Source organism: Diplotaxodon limnothrissa, linkage group LG19 (assembly GCF_057381915.1).
Source record: "Diplotaxodon limnothrissa isolate DT_005_m linkage group LG19, D_limnothrissa_male_GT1.1, whole genome shotgun sequence".
NCBI lineage: Eukaryota > Metazoa > Chordata > Actinopteri > Cichliformes > Cichlidae > Diplotaxodon > Diplotaxodon limnothrissa.
The window spans coordinates 10,741,212-10,762,964 of NC_140614.1; the positions used below are offsets into that span (position 1 = coordinate 10,741,212).

The 21,753-nt window shown below is 46.9% G+C and overlaps 1 protein-coding gene across 1 annotated transcript in view; it reads left to right on the top strand.

Moving 5' to 3' along the window:
• The window catches only part of ccdc88c (coiled-coil and HOOK domain protein 88C), a 66,996-nt gene extending 46,500 nt beyond the window's left edge, over window positions 1-20,496 (top strand). The window contains exons 22-31 of the mRNA XM_085343256.1: window positions 8,825-8,968; window positions 9,224-9,410; window positions 9,487-9,632; window positions 10,943-11,032; window positions 11,388-11,635; window positions 15,598-15,687; window positions 15,975-16,088; window positions 16,170-16,289; window positions 16,752-16,990; window positions 17,947-20,496. Coding sequence (XP_085199382.1) covers window positions 8,825-8,968; window positions 9,224-9,410; window positions 9,487-9,632; window positions 10,943-11,032; window positions 11,388-11,635; window positions 15,598-15,687; window positions 15,975-16,088; window positions 16,170-16,289; window positions 16,752-16,990; window positions 17,947-18,696 — 2,128 coding nt within the window. The 3' untranslated portion in view covers window positions 18,697-20,496. The remainder of the gene's footprint in view (window positions 1-8,824; window positions 8,969-9,223; window positions 9,411-9,486; window positions 9,633-10,942; window positions 11,033-11,387; window positions 11,636-15,597; window positions 15,688-15,974; window positions 16,089-16,169; window positions 16,290-16,751; window positions 16,991-17,946) is intronic.
• The last annotated feature ends 1,257 nt before the right edge of the window (window positions 20,497-21,753 follow it).

Genomic DNA, 21,753 nt, shown 5'->3' on the forward strand with positions numbered 1-21,753 from the left:
GGGGCGGGGCTCTGACTGTGGTCGCTCATTGGCTAGCGGCGGACCCGCTGTTAGCCAATGAGCGCAGTCCTGATAAACCTTATTTCTGTCAAATAATACAATAAACATTTACGGAATTTGTATGGAAATGAGCGCGGAGTCGCGAGTTCTTCGGTCACGTGGTCAAAGTCAGAGTTCCACTCACTTTCGCTCTGGCGCATCATCCGGAAGCGGCTTCCATCGTCGGTTTTTCCAGGCTTCTACTGCTGTGTCCCAATTAAGAGACTGCACGCTTGAAGTACGCATTTTAAGTGCGGTTACGTCACCGCCACGCGACGACGGCTGTCTCAATTCGAAGTGTGCTTCAAATGCATACTCCAAATGCGCCGTCGATTTCCCCAAATATCAAGCGTGGTCCGGTGCATGCTTCGTGGTCCCATATATCCCACAATTCATAGCGCGGCGGTGGGTGTGGATAATTTTGCCGCAAAATACGGCAGAAGGGAGCGGCCGAAGAGGGGTTTTTTTTTTCCAAACTGTATTGAAATCATAAAGCGAACAGTCAGTCATTCCAGTTCAGTTTGTACAGTAGACATACAAGGCAAATAAGAGTAACAATATACAGTACAATGAAATAAGAAGGATAAATAAATAAAGGATAAAAAAAAGAAGAAAGGGGGGAATGTGACAGACTTCATAACAACTTTGTACTTGAAAGTTGTGACAGCTCGTTCCTTAAACATTTCTGAACAAATTTCAATCAATGATAAACCTTTTTTATTGGAAGTTAATTTAAGAGAGTTTAAGTAATATTCAATTTCAATCAAAAACAAATTAAATGATGGGGTTGAGTTTTGCAATTTACATTTATATATATATATGGAATTTCCCTAATAAGATGGAGCGGCCGAAGAGTGAACTGTCAAAAGTACTGAATATGACGTCACTTATATATGTGCGAATGTGTAATAATTAAAGTCAGTCATATATCCACAAACAAACAAGCTGAAAGTCAGTGATATATATATATATATATATATATATATATATATATATAGATATATATATAGATATATATATATAGATATATATATATATATATATATATAGATATATATATAGATATAGATAGATTAGAGATGGACCGATCCGATATTATGTATCGGTATCGGTCCGATACTGACCTAAATTACTGGATCGGATATCGGAGAAAAATAAAAAATGTAATCCGATCCATTAAATATCACAAAAGCACCTCACAAAACTTGTAACTCACCTCAGAACGTTAGCATGTCGGAGCAGTATGCATCACGTGATAGAGCGGCTGTGGCATGCGGGACCTGTCGGTGGTCTGGATAGCATTTGGAGCTTCGCTAGCAACCCGGCATTTCATCTCCGACAAAGTTATCCCCGAGAGAAGTAAAGCAAGTGTGTAAGTCCATCTCTGAATGTTTGTAAAGCATTCCTGCGTTAAGCTTAACAAACGATATATGGAGCGACTGCCTCTTCTTGCTGCTACTTCAATCATGAAACTGCTTAACGATCAGCTGATCGGCTTTTCTGTAGCGAGTCCGTGTCTCTTGTTTGCTTTTGGCCCACTTTGCACCAGAAAGAGGAAACCACGTTTAAGCTTGATCATCTGTTGTTAGAATGTATTTAATATTACTTTCTACTCGAGGATCTTTTTCTACGTAGCTGACGGCTGGTAACTGTGCAGGGGCGGATCTAGCAAAGTTTAGCCAGGGGGGCCGATAGGGCATTAACAGGGAAAAGGGGGCACAAAGACATACTTTTCTTTCTTATTCTCATTTAAAATGTCTAGCTTTTAATAAATAATTATCTGACAACCAAAGTTTTAATTTGATGTAAAATGAATAGAAGTCAATTACTGTATATAGTGACTATTAAGTCTAATATATATACCTTAGTAAGCTATAGTACTTTTTCCTTTGGGAAGGTACCATCTGTGCAGTCTGCAATTTTGTTGAAGAAAGATGTTGAATCTATTTAATATTTCTTGAAAAATAATTGATTTCTGTGCATTTTTTTCCACACTGCATCAAATTAAGGTTGATTACATCGATTAAGCATCATGAGGTGGAGCGTGAGGGGTGGTTCCCTATTTTTTATTTATTTATTTTTGTTGTTGCTGGGAGTTGGAACCCTATTAGTTAGGTTGCTTAATATTTATGCTAAGTACTCTTTAAAATACCAGAATAGGGAGGATGGTGTAGGTTTGAGTTTATTAGATTGATCAGTATTGCTGAACTATGAAATATTTTTTTTTGCATACAGGTATAACAGAATAGCTTTAGTGTAGTTGTTGTTTTAAACTTGAGTATGAACTTATACAAAATGCAGCAAGATATTTAAAAAACAGTTTTGTTGATTAAAAAACACTATATCGGATTCATATCGGTATCGGCAGATATCCAAATTTATGATATCGGAATCGGTATCGGACATAAAAAAGTGGTATCGTGCCATCTCTAATATATCTATCGATCGATCGATCGATCGATAGATAGACATAGATATATATAGATATATATAGATATATATAGATATTAGGGGTGCAACGATACACAAAATTCACGGTTCGGTTCGATACTTTGGTGTCACGGTTCGATATTTTTTCGATACAAAAAATGTTCATGCATTTTTAATTTGTCATTTATTAAAATTATAAATATATATTTTAACTCAAAAGTACAGTTTTTAAATTTAACCCTAACCCTTGTGCGTGTTTTTTATTTTGACAGCGAATGCGCACCGGCGGACCACTTATGTGCAGCCCTGGTTATTTAGCTCATCATATTGCAGCCACAGAAATTCTTTTGTCCATGAAACCATAAAGCTGCACTTTCTTTTTGCCTCATAGTCTGATTTGTCATAACTTCTCCGTTTTGTGGTAAGCTTTTCTTTGGCTGTCACTTCTTCACCCCGACCTGTCTTATTTGGCTCAGCAGAACTGAAATGCTTTTACACACTCACTCACATAAGCTCAGCGATTCTCTGCGCGATCAACCTCTCACATGTTTAAGCTTGCTGCGTCATGTTTGCATAGTAAGCTAACGATTAATAAGACGATGTCAGAGGAATTGGTGCACAAATTATCATCACTCACAGATCAGTGCTGTCGCTCTCTATACACAGTTCGCACGATTGCAAAGTGAAAGCAAAAAAACAAGCGCAAATTCAAACGCGACTTCAATATGTCACATATTGACAGTGGCTCACCGATGCCAATGACATAATTACCCAGCTACATTTCCGAAAGAATGCAAAAGCATTGACATATATTTTTCCTACAATAGCCCGATGGGCAGGGAAGAGATAGATTTTGGTAGCCCGACTGAAAAAATCGCTAGCTCCGGGACGTCGGGCTAGCGATATTGCAAGCCCTGTATCTGATTGAGGAATCACTCATCTTTGGAAAAGAGAGTTTATTACAGAGAAATGTCTCTTTCCAAAATAAAAGCTATACTATCCGCTTCTTCTGGGCTATATTCTCAGCAGCATAAGGAGAATCATGTGCTAACAGCTGTCTAAATGACTCGGCTAAAGTTAGTAGCATGCTTGCTTTTTTTTTGTCTGCTTCCACTTGTCTTTGCACTAGGATGATGTCGGCGTAAATGTGCAGTCATATTCGTTGTGTTCCCGCTAGTGCTTTCAGGTTAATCTCGTTGAAATGACCTTAACGCCACAACACGGCAAATCTCCGTTAACGAGCTACCGCCGATCACTCCGTGCATGGGGCTAGACGGCCAACACGTTAACGAGCTAACTGCGCTAACACACTAGTTCACACCAATGTAATTGAGCATTGTATGGCACATTCAACATACTGTTTTACTTTAGTCCATGACTCGCTTACCTTCAGGGTCATACGTCACATGAAAACCAAAATAATTCCAAACGCCAGATCTGAATGAGGTTCAATTTGCCTGTTGCAAGGAGAGCTTAACTTCTGTCTCGCTAGCTTGCCCTGCGCTCTTCCTTCTGACTATGCTGTCTGTGTTGAGCGCTCAGTGGATCTGCGCTCGACAGTGCAGCCTAGGCGGAGTAGTCGAACACAGATTCACTGAGCGCTCAACACAGACAGCATCGTCAGAAGGAAAATTGATAAAATAAATTACAAATGTTGTATTGTTCGATACATATGCGTACCGAACCGAAAGCACTGTATCGAACGGTTCAATATCGATACGAATATCGTTGCACCCCTAATAGATAGATAGATATATATATATAGATAGATAGATAGATAGATAGATAGATAGATCGATCTATCAAACAACACCCAGCACGCCCCTGCGGGCGGTTTATCCTTCAAGCTCGGGTCCTCTACCAGAGGCCTGGGAGCTTGAGGGTCCTGCGCAGTATCTTAGCTGTTCCCAGGACTGCGCTCTTCTGGACAGAGATCTCCGATGTTATTCCCGGGATCTGCTGGAGCCACTCGCCTAGCTTGGGAGTCACCGCACCTAGTGCTCCGATTACCACGGGGACAAATACGGGACCACCGTTACCTTCACCCTCCACATCCTCTCGAGCTCTTCTCTGAGCCCTTGGTATTTCTCCAGCTTCTCGTGTTCCTTCTTCCTGATATTGCTGTCATTCGGAACCGCTACATCGATCACTACGGCCGTCTTCTTCTGTTTGTCTACCACCACTATGTCCGGTTGGTTAGCCACCACCATTTTGTCCGTCTGTATCTGGAAGTCCCACAGGATCTTAGCTCGGTCATTCTCCACTACCCTTGGGGGCATCTCCCATTTTGACCCCGGGACTTCCAGGTTATACTCGGCACAGATGTTCCTGTACACTATGCCGGCCACTTGGTTATGGCGTTCCATGTATGCCTTGCCTGCTAGCATCTTGCACCCTGCTGTTATGTGGTGGATTGTCTCTGGGGCATCTTTACACAGCGTGCACCTGGGGTCTTGCCTGGTGTGATAGACCCCAGCCTCTATGGATCTTGTGCTCAGAGCTTGTTCTTGTGCTGCCATGATTAGTGCCTCTGTGCTGTCTTTCAGTTCAGCTTTGTCCAGCCACTGGTAGTAGGGCTGGGCGATATGACCCAAAATTCATATCTCGATATTTTTTAGCTGGATGGCGATATAAGATATATATCTCGATATTTTTTTAGCTGGATGGCGATATAAGATATATATCTCGATATTTTTTTTTAAGCCATAAAATGAGAACAAAAAGAGAGTTCTTAGTCAAAGCTGTGTCCCAGATGTCACACAGGCACTTTTATTAACATACAGCACAGATGTACATGAAAAATTACTCAAAATTAAATTATGAGCATTTATTAAATAATAATGCTCCATAAATAAAAGAAAACAATTTTGTTTTTGTGCTAAACAAAGAGCTCACAATTGTGCAGTCAAAATGTAAACTAAAAGACGCTGAGCGTAATAACAAAGACAGATTTCACAGCTGCTCTGTTCCCGAGTTTTACTGTGTGACTGATAGCCTGGAGTTTGAAATCCGCTTCATAACCACGTCTCTTACAGGTGCCATTTATGGTCCTTATACACACACAATACGGTAATATTACGTTGAAGCACAGTACGTATCACTCCGCGAAGCTCCTCGGTAGCCGTAATGCGCCGACAATCTATCAAGCGGTGCAGCTCCGTAGCTGACCAAAATCGTACTCAAACATTTTTGACAGATTGCTGAGCGCCGTGTACCACATAAAATCGGTTCGCGGCCATCAAGCACAACCAGAATTCATACATAAGGCGCGCTATCAACTTTTGAGAGAATGAAAGGATTTTAGGGTTAGCGCGGTTAGCTCGTTAGCACGTTGACGCCGTCCAGCCCCACGCATAGGGCGATGCGCAGTAACTCGTTAACGGAGATTTGCCGTGTCCATCTTGTCGCTGCCTGCACGTGAAGCGATGGGGGAGGAGGGGGAGTTGTCTTCAGTGAAGGCGAGGCGGAGTAACGTTGCGTAGAGACAAAAGTGGACGAAAGAGAGGCAAACTTGCGGCTCCACAAGTATAATTATAACGTAACATAGACTATATCGATATAAAGGATATTGTCACATCTTATATCTCTTATAAAATTATATCGATATGTTTTAAAAACTCGATATATCGCCCAGCTCTAACTGGTAGGATTTCTGGATATCAGCCACCTCCTCTATCTGCCGGTGGTACATACTGTGCAGGGGCCTGTCCTTCCATGATGGTTCCTCGTCTCCCTCCTCTTTCTTGGGTTTCTGCTGCCTGAGGTATTCACTGAGCACTCGGTCAGTTGGGGCCATCTTCCCAATGTATTCTTGGATGTTCGTTGTCTCATCCTGGACTGTGGTGCTGACACTCACCAGTCCCCGGCCCCCTTCCTTGCGCTTAGCGTACAGCCTCAGGGTGCTGGACTTGGGGTGAAACCCTCCATGCATGGTAAGGAGCTTTCTTGTCTTTATGTCAGTGGCTTCTATCTCCTCCTTTGGCCAGCCTATTACCCCAGCAAGGTACCTGATCACGGGCAGGGCGTACGTGTTGATGGCCCGGATCTTGTTCTTACCATTCAGCTGACTCCTCAGGACTTGCCTGACCCTCTGCAGGTACTTGGTGGTTGCAGCTTTTCTAGCGGCCTCTTCATGGTTCCCATTCGCCTGCGGGATCCCCAGGTACTTGTACCTGTCCTCTATGTCTGCAATGTTGCCTTCTGGTAGTTCAATCCCCTCAGTTCTGACTAACTTCAATATATATATATATATATATATATATATATATATATATCTCAATCATAATAATCTGACAATACTATAATATTGGCCATATTATATTTACATTGCCACAGTGAGTTGACTTTAGTCTCATGAACAACATTAACTGATTGTTATTTACTAACTAATCTTAAATGACTGTTCAGCACAGAAATGAAGCCCAACAATCATGTTTTACAGTCCCGTGGTCTCAGCCTCAGATACTCGACTAAAGTGATGTCATGACAAAAATGAATGACCAACAAAACATTTTTCTCCTTCATTACACAAAGCTGTATGTACCGTTTCTCACTGTTAGTATCATGGTTGCTAGGCAACCTGAACAGCGCGACTATGCGTATACCGTCCCATTTCACAAGCCTCTCACTTCCGCACTTCTCGTACTTATAGTACGCACCGTACGTAGTACGCGTAGTGCGCGTACTTCAAGCGTGCAGTCTCTTAATTGGGACACAGCCTATGGCTTTAAAGTGGAAATCCGACCCGGAACTCCCGGTTTCCAACTTCCGCCTTCACACTTTATTCTGTTTCCGGTCTGTCCGCGTGTCTGCTCGCACTGAATCACGCGGACCGGGGACGTTGCCGCGCGCTGTTTGAAGTGTGAAGGCGGAAGTTGGAAACCGGGAGTTCCGGGTCGGATTTCCACTTTAAAGCCGCAGAAGCCTGGAAACACCGACGATGAAACTCCCGGTTTCCAACTTCCGCCTTCAGACTTCAAACAGCGCGCGGCAACGTCCCCGGTCCGCGTGATTCAGTGCGAGCAGACACGCGGACAGTTCGGAAACAGAATAAAGTTCCATTTACCTGCGTTTACACACCGTGTCAGTCACACCGCTGTTCGCTCTGAAGGCTTTGATGTGCAGGCAGTGTGACGCATTTACTCACCTGAGAGAACAGCTGGAACACAGCTGACTGCTGCTGGCTTCAGAACGGGAACTCTTATTCTTCCTGCTGAACTCTGCTTATATTTGCTCAACTTATCTATATATACCTTTCCAAAAATACCACTTTACAGCCCCACCCACCCCGCGATAAGCGCCCCCCATCGTCTGGTTCTGGACAAGAAACCAGAACAATGAAAGATGTGATACAGGCAGTGTTGGAATATTACTCACAAAGAGTAATCTATTACCACCACTGAAACCAGATGGTCTACTTGCCCAGCACTTAAGTTGGTCTTCTCATCTCAGTAAATGTAACAAATACGGCTCCTTCTAAAGATTTATAGGTAAAAATCAAACACTGTTTCTTCAGGGATTTAGGAATATGTACTTTATAACTCAAAAGCATTTTGTGCTGTTTGCATTTATTAAATTTTGAAGATGGGTGGTACAGCTGGTAGTGCTGAGTGGAAGTGGATTTAATTCTAAAAACGAACTGTATTGTTTGACTCACCTGTGAACACCTCTGTTTGAGGAGAACAACTCTGTGCATGTTCATTTCATTTAAAAGCTACACAGAGAGACACTTCGAGACAGCCAAACTCTGACACACTGAGACTTCCTCTTTTCACAGTTAAATATAGTTTTACTCTGAAACTGCAGCTGCATTGATGATGTGCGAGTTTTAATCTTGTTCGCAGCACAATGGCGATAAAGAGCAGGAGGTCTAATCGTTGGCTTGAAGTGACCTCGGCTGTGTCCTGCAGGTTGTTGTTTGTAGCACTTGCATGTTGCCTGCCTCGTTCCTATTTCATTAGAGTTTAGTTTCAGTGAATCCTCTCTCATCATGTCCTTTTCAAACTCCTCATTCACCAGTTGAAGGTAGAAGATCGACATAATGTGATGTAAACATGTTATAGGTCAGCTGATACACACAGTAAAATTGACTTTGTTTACAGGAAAACGACTCATTCTGGTGTGTTACGGTGATATTAAGCTGTCGTATTCCTGAGGTTCCACCATCCTCTTTTCATGCTGAGGTTTCTCCTTGTTGTAATGAACGACATAATGTGACTGGCAGTGTCGTACAGGGTGGCGAAGCGGTAGCTGGTGGTTCAGAGAGTCGATTAGAAAGATTGTAGTGATAAAAAATTAAATTCATTTAAAGTGTGTGATGTGACGTGGCTAATCATTCTGCTCTGCACGTCTGCAGGTACTGTGCACTGCTACAGCAAAAGGAGAAATGGGAGGAGCATGAGGGGCGTGGCCTGAAAGAGAAGGAGGAGCTAAACCTGGAGATCCAGAAGAACCGCCTCCTGCAGCAGGAAAACCTCCAGCTGAAAACAGATGTGGACAGGTGATGTGTTTTCACACACAGACTGTATAGCAAAGATGGACAATCATGACATCACGCATTAGGTTCTGATGTTTTGAAGCCTCTGTGTTAGCGTTTTCTCCTCCATGTTGGTTCCAGAAGTGACCATGTTTGGATGAGAGGGCGGAGCTACCAGCTGATGCTGCTCATCAGAGCTCAGTAACAGCCAATGAAAACCCTTGACAGCAGCCAGTGAGTACAGACTTTAAACTGTTCACCTTCTGCTTCCATCTTCAGACTCTCCGAGAGCCAATCACAGCAGGCGGAGCAGAGCAAGGGGCTCCAGCAGCGACTGAACGAACTCAAGAGCTCTTTAAGCTCCTCCCAGCTGGAAGTGAGTCAGTGTATGGCGCAATACGATTCGCTGATGGAGCAGCACCAGACGCTGGATCTCACCATGACTAAACTAGACAACCACTGTGAGGTAAGCGCACGTTTTTCTGAAACGGCTGATTGACGGGCTGCAGCGTGGTCACCGCCTCCTCTGTGTGTGCGCCCAGCTCCTGAGTCGCCTCAAAGGGAACCTGGAGGAGGAGAACCACCACCTGCTGAGTCAGATCAACCTGCTGAGTCAGCAGAACCACGCGCTGCTGGAGAGGAGCATGGAGAGCAAGGAGCTGTACCACCAGGAGCAGAAGCTCTACATGTGAGTGCTCGTCAGCCGCCGCGAGGTTCAGACAGGCGACGTCCTGCAGGACGAGCTGATCGCTGACGAACGCGGTTTATCCTCAGCTGTCAGTCGGTGCAGTCCTCACATCTGTGTTTAGCTTTAACGTGGCTGCTGCACACACCTGCAGGCACACACCTGCCATCTCATCAGCAGGTTGGACCATCTAAATCAGGGGTGTCAAATGTACGGCCCGTGGGCCACATCTGGCGGTGAGATAATTTCATGTCAGTTAATGATGGCCGTCAGTGTGGGGGAGTTGAATCGTCAGCCCTGCTGAGAATCCTCGCAGGGAGGGGTGGGACATTATTTTGACGGGCACATCATGCGGCCAATCACATGCAAAGACAGACTGGGATCATACCATTATGTGAAAGAAGGAAGGGGGCAGGCGAGTGTAGTGGTACAGGCCAGGTACACAGAGAGACGGGAGCTGGATTTAAATACAAGCGTGTCGGGAGACCGCGAAGAAAGCGTGAAAACCTAAAATGAGCGTTTGTCTGTGTTTGAGTGAAAAGCTGAGGACAGAAATTATGAGGATTGTCCTTAAACCTCACGTGTTCTCGCTGGTAGCAAAAAATCCGTAAAATAAGACTTTTATGAAAACACTGAATAAAAATCAGCTCCTTAAAAGAAAACTTACAGTTCAGTGATGAATATTAGATAAACGTGTGTTTGAATGTCAGATGCAGAAATGTGTGCGTGCAGCTCAGAGTCACGGCTCAGTGTCTGATAGAGTCTCACAGGTCTGAACGTGAAGCTGTTTATAATTATTATACTTCTGCTGCTCATCACAGACAAGCACACGCAGACGTTTTGGACTTTCCTACTCAAACCTCCTCATGGCCATTCACACACAGTCACTAACCTGAGGCCCCGTACCGGGGTTTAAAAGACGTACTGTCACATCTCTTATTTAAATGTAGACACGTGTGGTTTCCACGGAAACGCCAGAGTCTCAGCGAAAAGCTCAAAACAATTTCAGCAACCAACCCAAACAGCTGCCACAGCAGACAATTAAAGAGAAATATCAGTTTTTCTGTGAGTCCAGTGAAATAAAGTGGAGAGTCTGAGCGAGCAGAACTTTTCTGTCATCTTTGTTCTGACAGTCGAGTCGAGCTGACAGAAAAACAGTTGAATCTGTAACGTCTGACAGGAAGTTGCACTGGTGTGTGGGCCGCCAGACATAAAGTGAGTTTGACACCGCTGCTCTAAACTCCACCCGGCACCGTGGTGCCGTCAGGGATCACAAACGGCCGACTGTGACCGATGTCTGTCTGTCTCGTCAGTGATAAGCTGAACGCTCTCCGTCGTCAGAAGGAGAAACTGGAGGAGAAGATCATGGACCAGTACAAGTTCTACGACCCCACGCCTAAAAAGTAAGAGTCCACACTTCACAGCATCAGCTGTTGGGTATCCATACGCATCTACAGACCAAATCCCAGAATCCTACTCAGCGCTCACGCGTGCTGCCAGGTTGTTTGTCACACCTGTGACAAACAGGTGAGCGGCTGCAGGTTTCAGCGCAGAGGCCGGAAACATGAAAGAGCCCAACATGCTCGTGGAGGTTTGATAGTCGGTTAAAGCGCTTTGATTTGGCGCTATACAAATTGAAAGAGTGACGCCGTTTCCTGCTTTATCGTGCAATCAGAGCCCTGATTGTGTTTAAAAGTGTGAGTGCTCACTGTGTTGCAGGTCTTGATTATCGATTAAGCGTGCTGCCGTGTGTTGCAGGAGGAGTCAGTGGGCCGGAGCCAAAGCTTTAGTCAAACTCATCAAACCCCGAAAGGAGAGCAGCCGGGAGAGGGGGGCCGAGAGGGAGCGGACTAAGAGCGCCCCGGACATCCCCCTACCAGCCACGCCCCCCCTCCTGCCCCCCGAGACCCCGCCCCCTCCACCCCAGAGGACCCTCAGTGACTCGCAGGACGGCGGCCATAACAGCCCGGGCCCCCAGAGTCCAGCTGTGACCCCCATCAGCCGAGGTACACACACACACACACACACACACACACACACACACACACACACAGAAACTCGTTAAACATGCCTGCAGAGTGTTTTGTTTTCTCTCGGGGACTCGCTCACTGTGAAGTTTGGGGACTTCTGATCAGAGGCTCACAGCACATGTGGGGGAGCTGCTCTCTCTGTCCTGTAGAGGGCGCCGTTGGCTTTCACATGACTGACAGAAAGTTCACATCTGGAACCTTCCTGAGCAGCTGATCCAGCCGTGCACACGTCTGATATTTTTACTGCAGATTTTCAGGGTTTTTATCAGATTCGATCCGTTCTTTGACTCGTTACCTGTCAGTCATCGCTCCACAGACGCAGCTCATTTAAATTCAGACATGCAGTGACAGGTCCTCGACTGCACAGCTGCTTGTGCACTTTTAGTCTGAACAGGAGTTTTCTGCAGGCGTGTTGTTGGCGTGTTACTCCTCACCTGTATGCACACGTGGAGCGAGCAGCCCTCTCACAGAAACCTCTGTTTGTTTCTTTGGAGCCTAAATGAGAACAAAGTGAAACAGGAAAGAACAACAAAAACTGTCTTTGTGCTTTTTGGCCGGCGTGATGTTCCAGATGTCACATTCTTAGTTTGGGACCGTCGGGAATGCTGGCACGCCTTCAACCCTTTAAGACCGGTCGGAGCGGGCACGCTCCGTTTTGTGTAACTATTTTTAAATCCCTGTAGAACCCGAACCACGTAAGCTAGCGCAATAAAAATTTTTGCATATGAAACCGGAGGAGTTGTACTTGTTATGCCATCAGCTTGTCCTCGGTCACGGTTTCCTTCCACATATAGCTTTGCAAAAATTGCATAAAAACCACTTGCAGCAGCAAAAACATAATATTCCAGAAACACGCTTTGCCGATCCGATCAGCTGATCAACACTTCCTATGTTGGAATAGACGTCAGCGCGAACGATCGCATGTCCGCCATTACCTGCCCGAAACTGTAAGTGACGTCATTTTCGCGGAAAATGTAGGTTTTTATCTTTATCTTCACCTTATAAGCCTGTACTGGAGTTTTTAAAAGTCATGTTTGACTTCATGCTTTTCTTTATTATTTCTGGGATGCTTGGAACTCAAACTGCACTGCTGGAAATAGTTTATTTTGATACAGATGCTGTTTTTTAGCAAATCTGCATTATAATATTTATCTTCGTTTTTCCTGCAGTTTATAAAAATTGGTGTATCTAAAAAATAAAACTATGAAGACACTCAAAATAAATTTCCTGTGGTTGGAAACTATTCTGTGCAACTTTTTTGTATTTACAGTTTTGAGTGATAAGCCTCTTAAATTTCTCTAACTACAAATATATTCCAAAAAAAAAAGATTTTCAATTTTTTTTGTAGTTTATTGCACTTTTTTGCAATTGATGTAATTACTGTGCACTTAATGCAAACATATTATTAAAATTTGGGCTGTAATGGTTGTATTGATGTATAGCAGCTTGAAATGCTCCCACAAATGGCTCCACAGCATGTAAAGATATAAAGATAAGCTCTGGAGGACTTGGTTCTGTGGTGGGTCATAAAGGGTTAAAATCACTCACGGACCGTCGCTGAGAGCAGGAACGTGTGTCCACGATGAGCAGCACCACAGTGTCCTCCAGCTATTCAGCACATTTGGACAAAACAGGACAGATCATGTGTTTGAGAAGATGTTTTTTGTGAAGCAAACTGTTGGATGGAAGTGAAAACAAACCTTTGTGTGTGATGGCTGCAGGACGGCGTGGACTCCTTGTCCACAGGAACAGAGACGTGCTGTGGAAACGTCTTACATCGGGACTTGTCCGGGGTTGAACGTGCACTTACACTTCCTCACACTGACACAGAGGGGTGCGTCGGGTTTTTTTAACCGTCACATACTGACATTGTTTAGGCTCCGCCCACATTTATAAACAGTAAGAAGGTCGGCACTGAAGCGTTTGTGATCCAACAAGTGCAAAATGTGATGAGTCGTCACAGACAGCGGCTCCTGCGTCGTCCTCTTCCTCGCTCTGTGGTGCATGCTCCTAACATCTGTGGGTTCTCTCTGAACTCGGGCTGAGCTCGGCTAAAAGCCTGTTTAACACAGGACGTTACATCCTAGTCTTCCTCACCTCCCTGCTCTCCTTCATCAGTGTCAGGTGTTTTTAAAGGTCACTGAAGCTGGGAACACTTTAATGCAGCCTGTGAGGGCGTAGTTCCCCTGTAACTAAAGGTTTCAGTGTAATCTGTTATATTTACATACAGATACTTTCAGTGTATTTAGTCGAGTATTTCCACATCTGCGTACGCTGTGACGTGTGTTATGGATTATTATGGAGTGGATTATATTTATATCCGCGCTTGCTTTGATGTGCATGATGCTAAAGGTTAAAGGTTAAAGGTTGATCCACTCCAGATTTCGGGCAGCTACTGCCAGTACTGCAGTACTTTAATGTACTTTCAGTACAATTACTTTTCTGTTTGCTGTACAGCCTCATGACCTTTGAGTATGTGTAGGTAATTACAGTGTAATTACAGGCGTTAGGCCTGAGTCGTTACTGAGAATGTTGCGCAGCAGCGGCGGCGCGAGCTTCAGGTTAGCCTGAGTGTGAGCCGAGCTCAGCTCTGACGAGCTCTCTGATTGGTAGGTTCTGGGTTCTCTGCACGATCTCTGCTGTTCATCCATAACAAGTTCTCACGTCGGTGTTTTCTTTCGTTTACTCACCTTTCCTTTTCCTCCCGTCTCCTCAGCTCCTCCTCCAAAACGCTTCAAATTTCTCCGCAGTAAAAGTCAAGACAAGATCATCCCCCCTTCCTCCTCCTCCCTGTCGCCGACCTCATCCTCCCCCATCACCCGCCGCCCCTCCCTCTCTCTCACCAGACGACTGCGATTTTGGTCCTCCGCCGACCTCACAGCCGACCTCCTCGCTAGCCAGCCAATCCTAGCCAACGGAGATTTCTAACATCCTCATCATCATCCTCATCCTTTGTGCCCACTGACACCATCCTCATCATCACAGTCATCAGTGTGACGCGCGCGCACACACACACACACACACACACACACACACACCTCTGACACTAAAACATTAAAGACAACCTCGAGCAGCCCCGTGTTTCTGGACAGTGTTATTAGTAAGTAGTGTGTGTGTGCGCGTGTGTGTGTGTGTGTGTGTGTGTGTGTGTGTGCGTTTGTGTGTAGCTTGCAGTCTGTTCTGAGCTGTGAGTCTTTAAAGTCATGAAGGTTTTCAGTCCTAAGTGGATTTGTAGCGATGGCGCTCGCTCTCATCACTTCCTGCAGCAGAAAGCTTCAGACGCCGCTTTAACGCAGACCTGCAGGCTTCGCCCAACGAAACACTCACAGAATCACAACTGCTGCACCTGTGCGCTCACCTGTACGCTCACCTGTGCTCTCAGGGTCACATGTCTCAGACAAGCACAGCTCGCTGCAGCTGTCATGTTTCATCGTTTGATTAGTTTTATCACGAAAGTAAAAACCAGCGTCTTTAAAGTCATCATCAGACAGGAAGTACGCAGACAGGAAGTAGGTTTGTTATTTCCTGTCTGGACAGCGATGTTTCTGAACCTGCAGATGTGCTTTAATGGAAACTTCACAGATGTCACAGTTATCGCTAATGGCCCTCCCCCAGCTTCTGATTGGTCAGATCACAGCACAGTGTCCTTAGTTTTGACGAACCGTGTCCGCTGTCAGGTGGGACGCAGCAGGTGTGTTTGCACTCTCACTGCTTCAGCTGCGTCCTGTCCCTCAAATGCAGGTCAGGAGCTGCCATCTCTGATCACACTGTGATGTCATCAGGTCACATAGTGAGTGTGTGCGTGCCGCCGTGTCCTGCTTTGCTCTTTGTGACGCTGACCTCACGCTCACGGCCCGCCCACTCACGCCGCTGTGCTTCCAGTGATATTAACCCTGCCGCTGTGAATCCCTCCTCACTGCATTCTAATTGGTCCACAGGTTTGGCGGACAGGAGCCGGGGCGTTTATCACAGCAGCACGCCAGGAGGAAGCAGCGAAAGCGTGAACGGAGAAGATGCACAGGGACCAGGTACCGTAGCCCTCACAGTGCTTTCACAGGCTGCAGGTCAGCTTCCTGAGGAAGGCTTCCAGCTCGGGCTCTGAGGTGTTCCTGCCCCACAGAGCGGGAGCTCCGCCCACTCTGTGGCAGTCTGTGGGTCCTGACTAAAAGAGTAAAAGCGCCCATTAAAACAGTAAAACTGAGCCTTGCTGGTGCAGCTGAGCTCAGACGTCGAGCCGACGCTGTAACAAAAATGGTTCCTGGGGTTTGTGGAACTGCACATACAAGAACTTCCTGATTGTCTGTTTTAATTCCAGGTCAGACCCATAAAATCCATCTGAGCTCCACTCCGAGCCATCCGTCGTCTTCGCTGGGCTTCACCGGCAGCTCCGCCTCCAGGCTGGGCCAGATCGCCGTGCGCAGGCCCAGAGGTAGGCCGGCTTTTTGTTTTACTCAGAGCAGCTGTAGAAGTCTGAAACACTGCACGTGTGACGCTGCGGTCACATTTACAGGCCCGTTACTGGACGAAGACTCGCGCCACAACGCCTCGGACCCAGCGTTCAGAGGTCGCCCGGGGTCGGCCGACTTCAGCCACAACACGTCCAGCTCCAACTCACCTGTGAGCTGCAGAGGTACAGACACACACCTGGTTAAATCTGCACAGAGCAGGAGTCTCGATCTCCTCGAGGGCTGCGTGTCTCTGCTGCAACACACATGGTCACGTTTAGTAGGTCGTCAGCAAGACTGACGAACCTGACTACGTGCTGAATTCAGCCATTTGATTCATGTTACAGCAGCTCATGAGTGAATGAACATGGTGAAATAAAAGTGCTGTAGAAGTGCAGTTTTCCAAACGTTTACTCAAACAGAGTTAGAGCTCGCTGCCTCAGCTTCGTCTTACTAAAGAAGGACTCAGGGTATTCAGGTGTGTTGCAACAGAGTCTCTGAGAAATGAAATTAAAGAACTTCAGGTCAAATCTGTGCTAGCTAAACTTTGGAGGTGGGACTAGGTGATCTGTGGAGGCGGGGCTAGTTTACAGGCACAAATGTCACCACTCCCACTTTCGCCGCACTCAGCTGTACTTTCTTTTCAGATTTCTCAGAACGCCAGGGCCGCTCTGCCAGCCTCTCCAGTGACGACGTCACAGGTCTCAGCCAATCACAGCTGACCCTGTCGCGAAGCTCCACCCTTCCATATGACCACGCACCCCAGAGGGCCCAGCCACAGCGTGGAGGCGGGGTCAGAAGCAAGACCCGCCCTGCTTCTCCTGGGAGTGAGATGGTGACGCTGGAAGAGTTCCTGCAAGAGAGCAACCTGCAGTCTCCTCCTGTGGTGAGACATGAGGCACATATTTCTGCACACACGCCGCCGTCGCCGCTGATCACACGAGGCGAGCTTTCGGTCGGGGAGACTCACGCTGAAGACGTTCTGACCTTTGAACCCCTGACCTCAGACCTGCCCACAGAGCAGACGTGACATTCAGTCTCACACCAGGAGCTTTGTGTTTTAGTGCACGTCAGTTTAGACCAGCCTGAGGAGTCAGAGCGAGGACGTCCTGCGTTACTTCCTGTTGAGCCTGAGTTTCAATATGACCTTCAGTGAGGATAGAGTAACCTAGCAACCAGATAACACACATACTTTTATTAGAAGCAGCAAAAGGTGAGACTGAAACGTGATGATTCAGTGAATCTGAGTAACACTGTGAGAAGCTTTAGCCTGAGAGATGAACTCGTGACGTCACAGCGGTGTCAGCACACTTCCTGTTTCTAGCAGATCAAAGTGTTCGGAGCAGCGATGTCACGATTGTGTGGTGTGCAGCTCGATGATGATAACGTCTGATAAATAGCCTGAAGATCCCCTGCTGCTGCTGTGAGCGCTGCACTCACATATTTGCTGCCCTCGGTGTTTTAGTGAGTCGGCGCCTCGAGCGTCCGAGAGCAGAGCGGCAGTAAAACAGGAAGCTCTGCTGCTTCAGCAGGTCAGATGTTTCTCGTTGAAGCTCGGTGTTTCGTGCAGGACGGTGCGTGAAAAACACTGACGGTGTGGTTGATATGTTCAGGTGCAGCTGATGGGTGGAGGCAGGCACGGCGGCGGTTTCTAACTGAAGCATTTATATTCGCCGTGTTTCGGTTTGCTGCACGCGCTCTGATCACGCCGTTATCAACCGCTTCAGAGGTCATTGTTTATAAAAGCGACCCGTTGTTTTTCCCGGCTTCTCAGTCACAGCTCAGGTGTGTTTGACCTTTGCCCTTTGTCAGCCCCGCCCTGACTGCTTCTCTGGGTTTCAGGTGTCCACAGGAAGCAGAGAGGACCTGGTGACGGACTATTTTGCTAGAAGCCCCGCCCCCTCAGCTGTTGCCTGCAGCGATCAGGCGACGCCCACCAACTACGTCACGCCCACCGTGCAGTCGTCCAATCAGAGGCCGGGACAGAGTGTGAAGCCCTCGCCCCGTCAGCCCGTGGGCCAGTCGCCGGCCTCGGCTCAGAGAAGCAGCCAATCACTGAGCAGGACCTTCAGCCTGGCCTCGGCCGACCTGCTGCGCTCCAACGGGCCGGACAGCTTCAGAGGACACGACGTCTCCCCCGGCCAGGCCGACGCCGTGATGCGCCGTCAAGGAGGTGGGACCACTGGGAGAGAGCGGCCGCTGTCGGCTCGTTTTACCGCTCTGTCCAACCAGCACGCAGATGGCAGCTTCCTGAACCCGCCCATCCACCACTCCGCCTCCCTGAACCTGCAGGCGGAGCGCTACGCGGAGCGAGAGCGGGACCGAGGGTGGAGCGCCACCTCCCGAAACGGCCCTCACCGTGGAGAAATTGCCATGGTAACCCCAGTGAGAGCGACGCCTGCCGCGCAGCCTGACGACACCCCCGAGTACGCAGAGGTCCCGAGGGAGGGGCGGTTGGGCGACTCCGCCCACACGAAGAAGGATGGCGAGAGTGGGAGGTGTGGCTCTGTGGAACGCCCAAAGAGTACGCCGGCGTCACCTGACCCCAACAACGACCCGCAGACGGTGTGGTACGAGTACGGCTGCGTCTAAATACCGGAGCACCACGCCCTGCATCCAGCCTCAGAGACAGGAAGTGAGACTGAAGCAACGCCACCCTTTCACTTCCTGTTAGTAAATAAGTGGACAGGTGAGGCAGTCACATGATCATCTCTCTGTGGTGGATGCAGGACTGGATGGAGCCGAAATTTTGCTGATGCCATGACACTACCAGCGCTCCCCACAGGGGGGCGGGGCTTACCGGAGCGGGACGTTTCCTGAAAACATCTTTTTTGGAATCTATAGTGATGCCAAGCTGACGCTCCGTCTCTAACACACAGAGAAGACGCTGCTCACCTCCACCCTGCAGCCACCAAAACACAACACTACGAGCGGCCCTGTCTAACTGCTGGACTCTGCAGGACCGCCGCCTGAATGTACGGGACGCCACATTCCCCGCCTCCAACATCACGCCATACACTGGAAAAGACACAGGAAGGGTGGTGGGGGGGATAAACAGGACAGGCGGAGAGCCTCCTCCCTTTTAAATTACAGCCCTGCTCCATCCATCTTTAGATTCTATCCCAGCATGCAACGCTCTGACACTTTACTGGAAATGTTGCTCAACCCAAGCCGACACTAGACACACACACACACACACACACACACACACACACACACACACACACAGATAGGGTTTCTGGGGGTTTCTGTGGCTTCTCTGCCTGCTCAGCTGGGTTTAATTCAAACACTCACACACACAGACACACACTGAGGTTTGGAGCCTGTGGCTGACAGTAAAATCATTTACGTGTTTCCTCTGAGCTGTAAAAGCCACTGTTTGGTGTTTGTGTGAATTATAGATGGAACACACACACACACACACAGAAACTCACACACACCTCATTCCCGGATTCACGCTCGTTTGCTTAATTGGTGATTGTCTGTTTGTCTCAGAGGTCACGTGAATGATTTTAGTGTTTTTCCCTCTGGCTGAGCTCACAGACACTTCGGAGAGGAAGAGGAGGCACAATGACTGAAGGTGTGTCTCACACACAGCTGATGATATTTAATGACTGACCTTTGACCTGCTGTTTCAAAGCACTACATTAACGATGATGATGATGGTAGAGATGAAGATGTAACACTGGAGTTATGAAATGAAGACTGAGCTGATATGAGTTAAATTATTCCTCCTGGAATTTGTATGTGTTTGATGATTTATTTTTTTTACTTTACTTTGAAAATACCAAATGACTTCCTGTGTGTGTGGCGGCGCTGCAGGTCGATGATGTCATGTTACCTGTGCGTTTGCTCTGTTTGTGTTTGCTGTAAAGTCGACCTGTTCTGCTGGTTACTGCTGCACCTATGAGAGTGGCTGAGCATAAGTCTCAGCTCAGAATAATGCTTCTGTGTCTGAGCTCTGTCTGAATCAGGCTGCTTTAGCTCCTCCCTCTGCAAAGGAGGATTCATACATACACATCATGCTCATTTCTCAGCAGCCAATTAAATCCTCCGGCTTCATCACGAGCCAATCAGATCACATTATAAGAATATCTGAGAGCGAGCGAGCTGGCTGTTAGAAAACTTTATTCTGATTGGCTGCCCCTCACAAACAGTTTTAATGCAGGTGGGTGGGGCCTCTGTGACACCTTTGTGACATCACTTAGATCACCTGTGCATGCAGCAGGTGGGCGACGTTAAGAAGAGTTCGACTTTACGGTCTCTTACTTCTTCCTGACTTCCTGTGTGCTCGCCGCAAAGCGTCATCTTTCATTAGGAGGAGGAAATGAAAGAGGAAGTGGCGGCGTCAATGACGTTCCTGCTGTAACTGGATTTGCTGTAGTTCACTTTAAGACGATTTCTGCTGCGGTCGCTGCAGACGCGCTCAGAGGCTGAGAGCAGAAACACGTCAAAGCTTTTTGCTAATAAAGATTTTTAACCTTTGACCTCTGTCACACTCGACACACCTGAACAGACACACACAGCATCATTGGCAACACAGCGCTCAGGAAAGTTTGCTTCTTGTGACGTTTTCCCTCTTAAAGGTAGAGCCTGACGGTTGAGGTTGCGTCAGGAGCGTGAGGTAACAGGTAGTCGTCTCATCAGCCACGCACTCGTAGACGCTGTTGGACGAGCTGGGATCGATCCACTCACCACCTGATGGGAACACCACCCGTTCTTCCACCTGAGCTCTTGCTGCTCAACGCTAATTAAAGCTGTGAGATCGTCTGAGTGGACAGGTGTGCAGAGGAGGCTCCTCCCCCCTGTAGAGTGCGCCTGTGGCTGATGACCTCTGAGTTCCTCGAATCAAGACACTTTCATTTTAACACGTCACGGCTGCAGACGGGTAACCGTGACGGGCTCTTTTCATGTCGTGGGAACGTTTCAGATGACTCGCCAGATGTGTTCAGACAGCTGCTTTCCTACACCAGGCATCGCCAGGTTAAATTCAAACTGTGACCTTTGACCTGACCCATCAGTGACCACACCACCAAACCTGCATCACAGCGTCAGAGTCGCCTTCAGAACGCTGAAATGCAATTGGTGTGAGAGACTCCACGGTCGTCTCCGGACATGCAAACAGGTGAGCGTGTGCAGATCTACTTCGACTCTGCGTGCTGCTTGTGTTTCAGACGTCTGTGAGCGTTTGTTCAAAGATTCAGAAGTTAAAAAATAAAAATGAGGCTGTGACATCAAATCAAATCACTTTTTATTGTCACATCACATGTGCAGGCACACTGGCACAGCACATGCGAGTGAAATTCTTGTGTGCGAGCCCCACAAGCAACAGAGATGTGCAAACACAACAACACAAACAAGCAAAATACAAGAATGGCCAACCTGAAACTAATAAATATATGTACAATATATAATAGTGTATGCATTTCTGGATGTGTATACTAAATATTTTCCTACGTGTGTGTGTGTGTGTGTGTGTGTGTATACACATTTTTACAAATTAAATAGTAAAAAAAAAAATATAAAAAAATATAAAAAAATAAATAAAATAATAATAATAATAATAATAATAAAATATATAAAATATACAGAGTTGAATATGTGCAAAACAAGTGGCATTTATATACAGTATGGAGTGCATAATGTTGA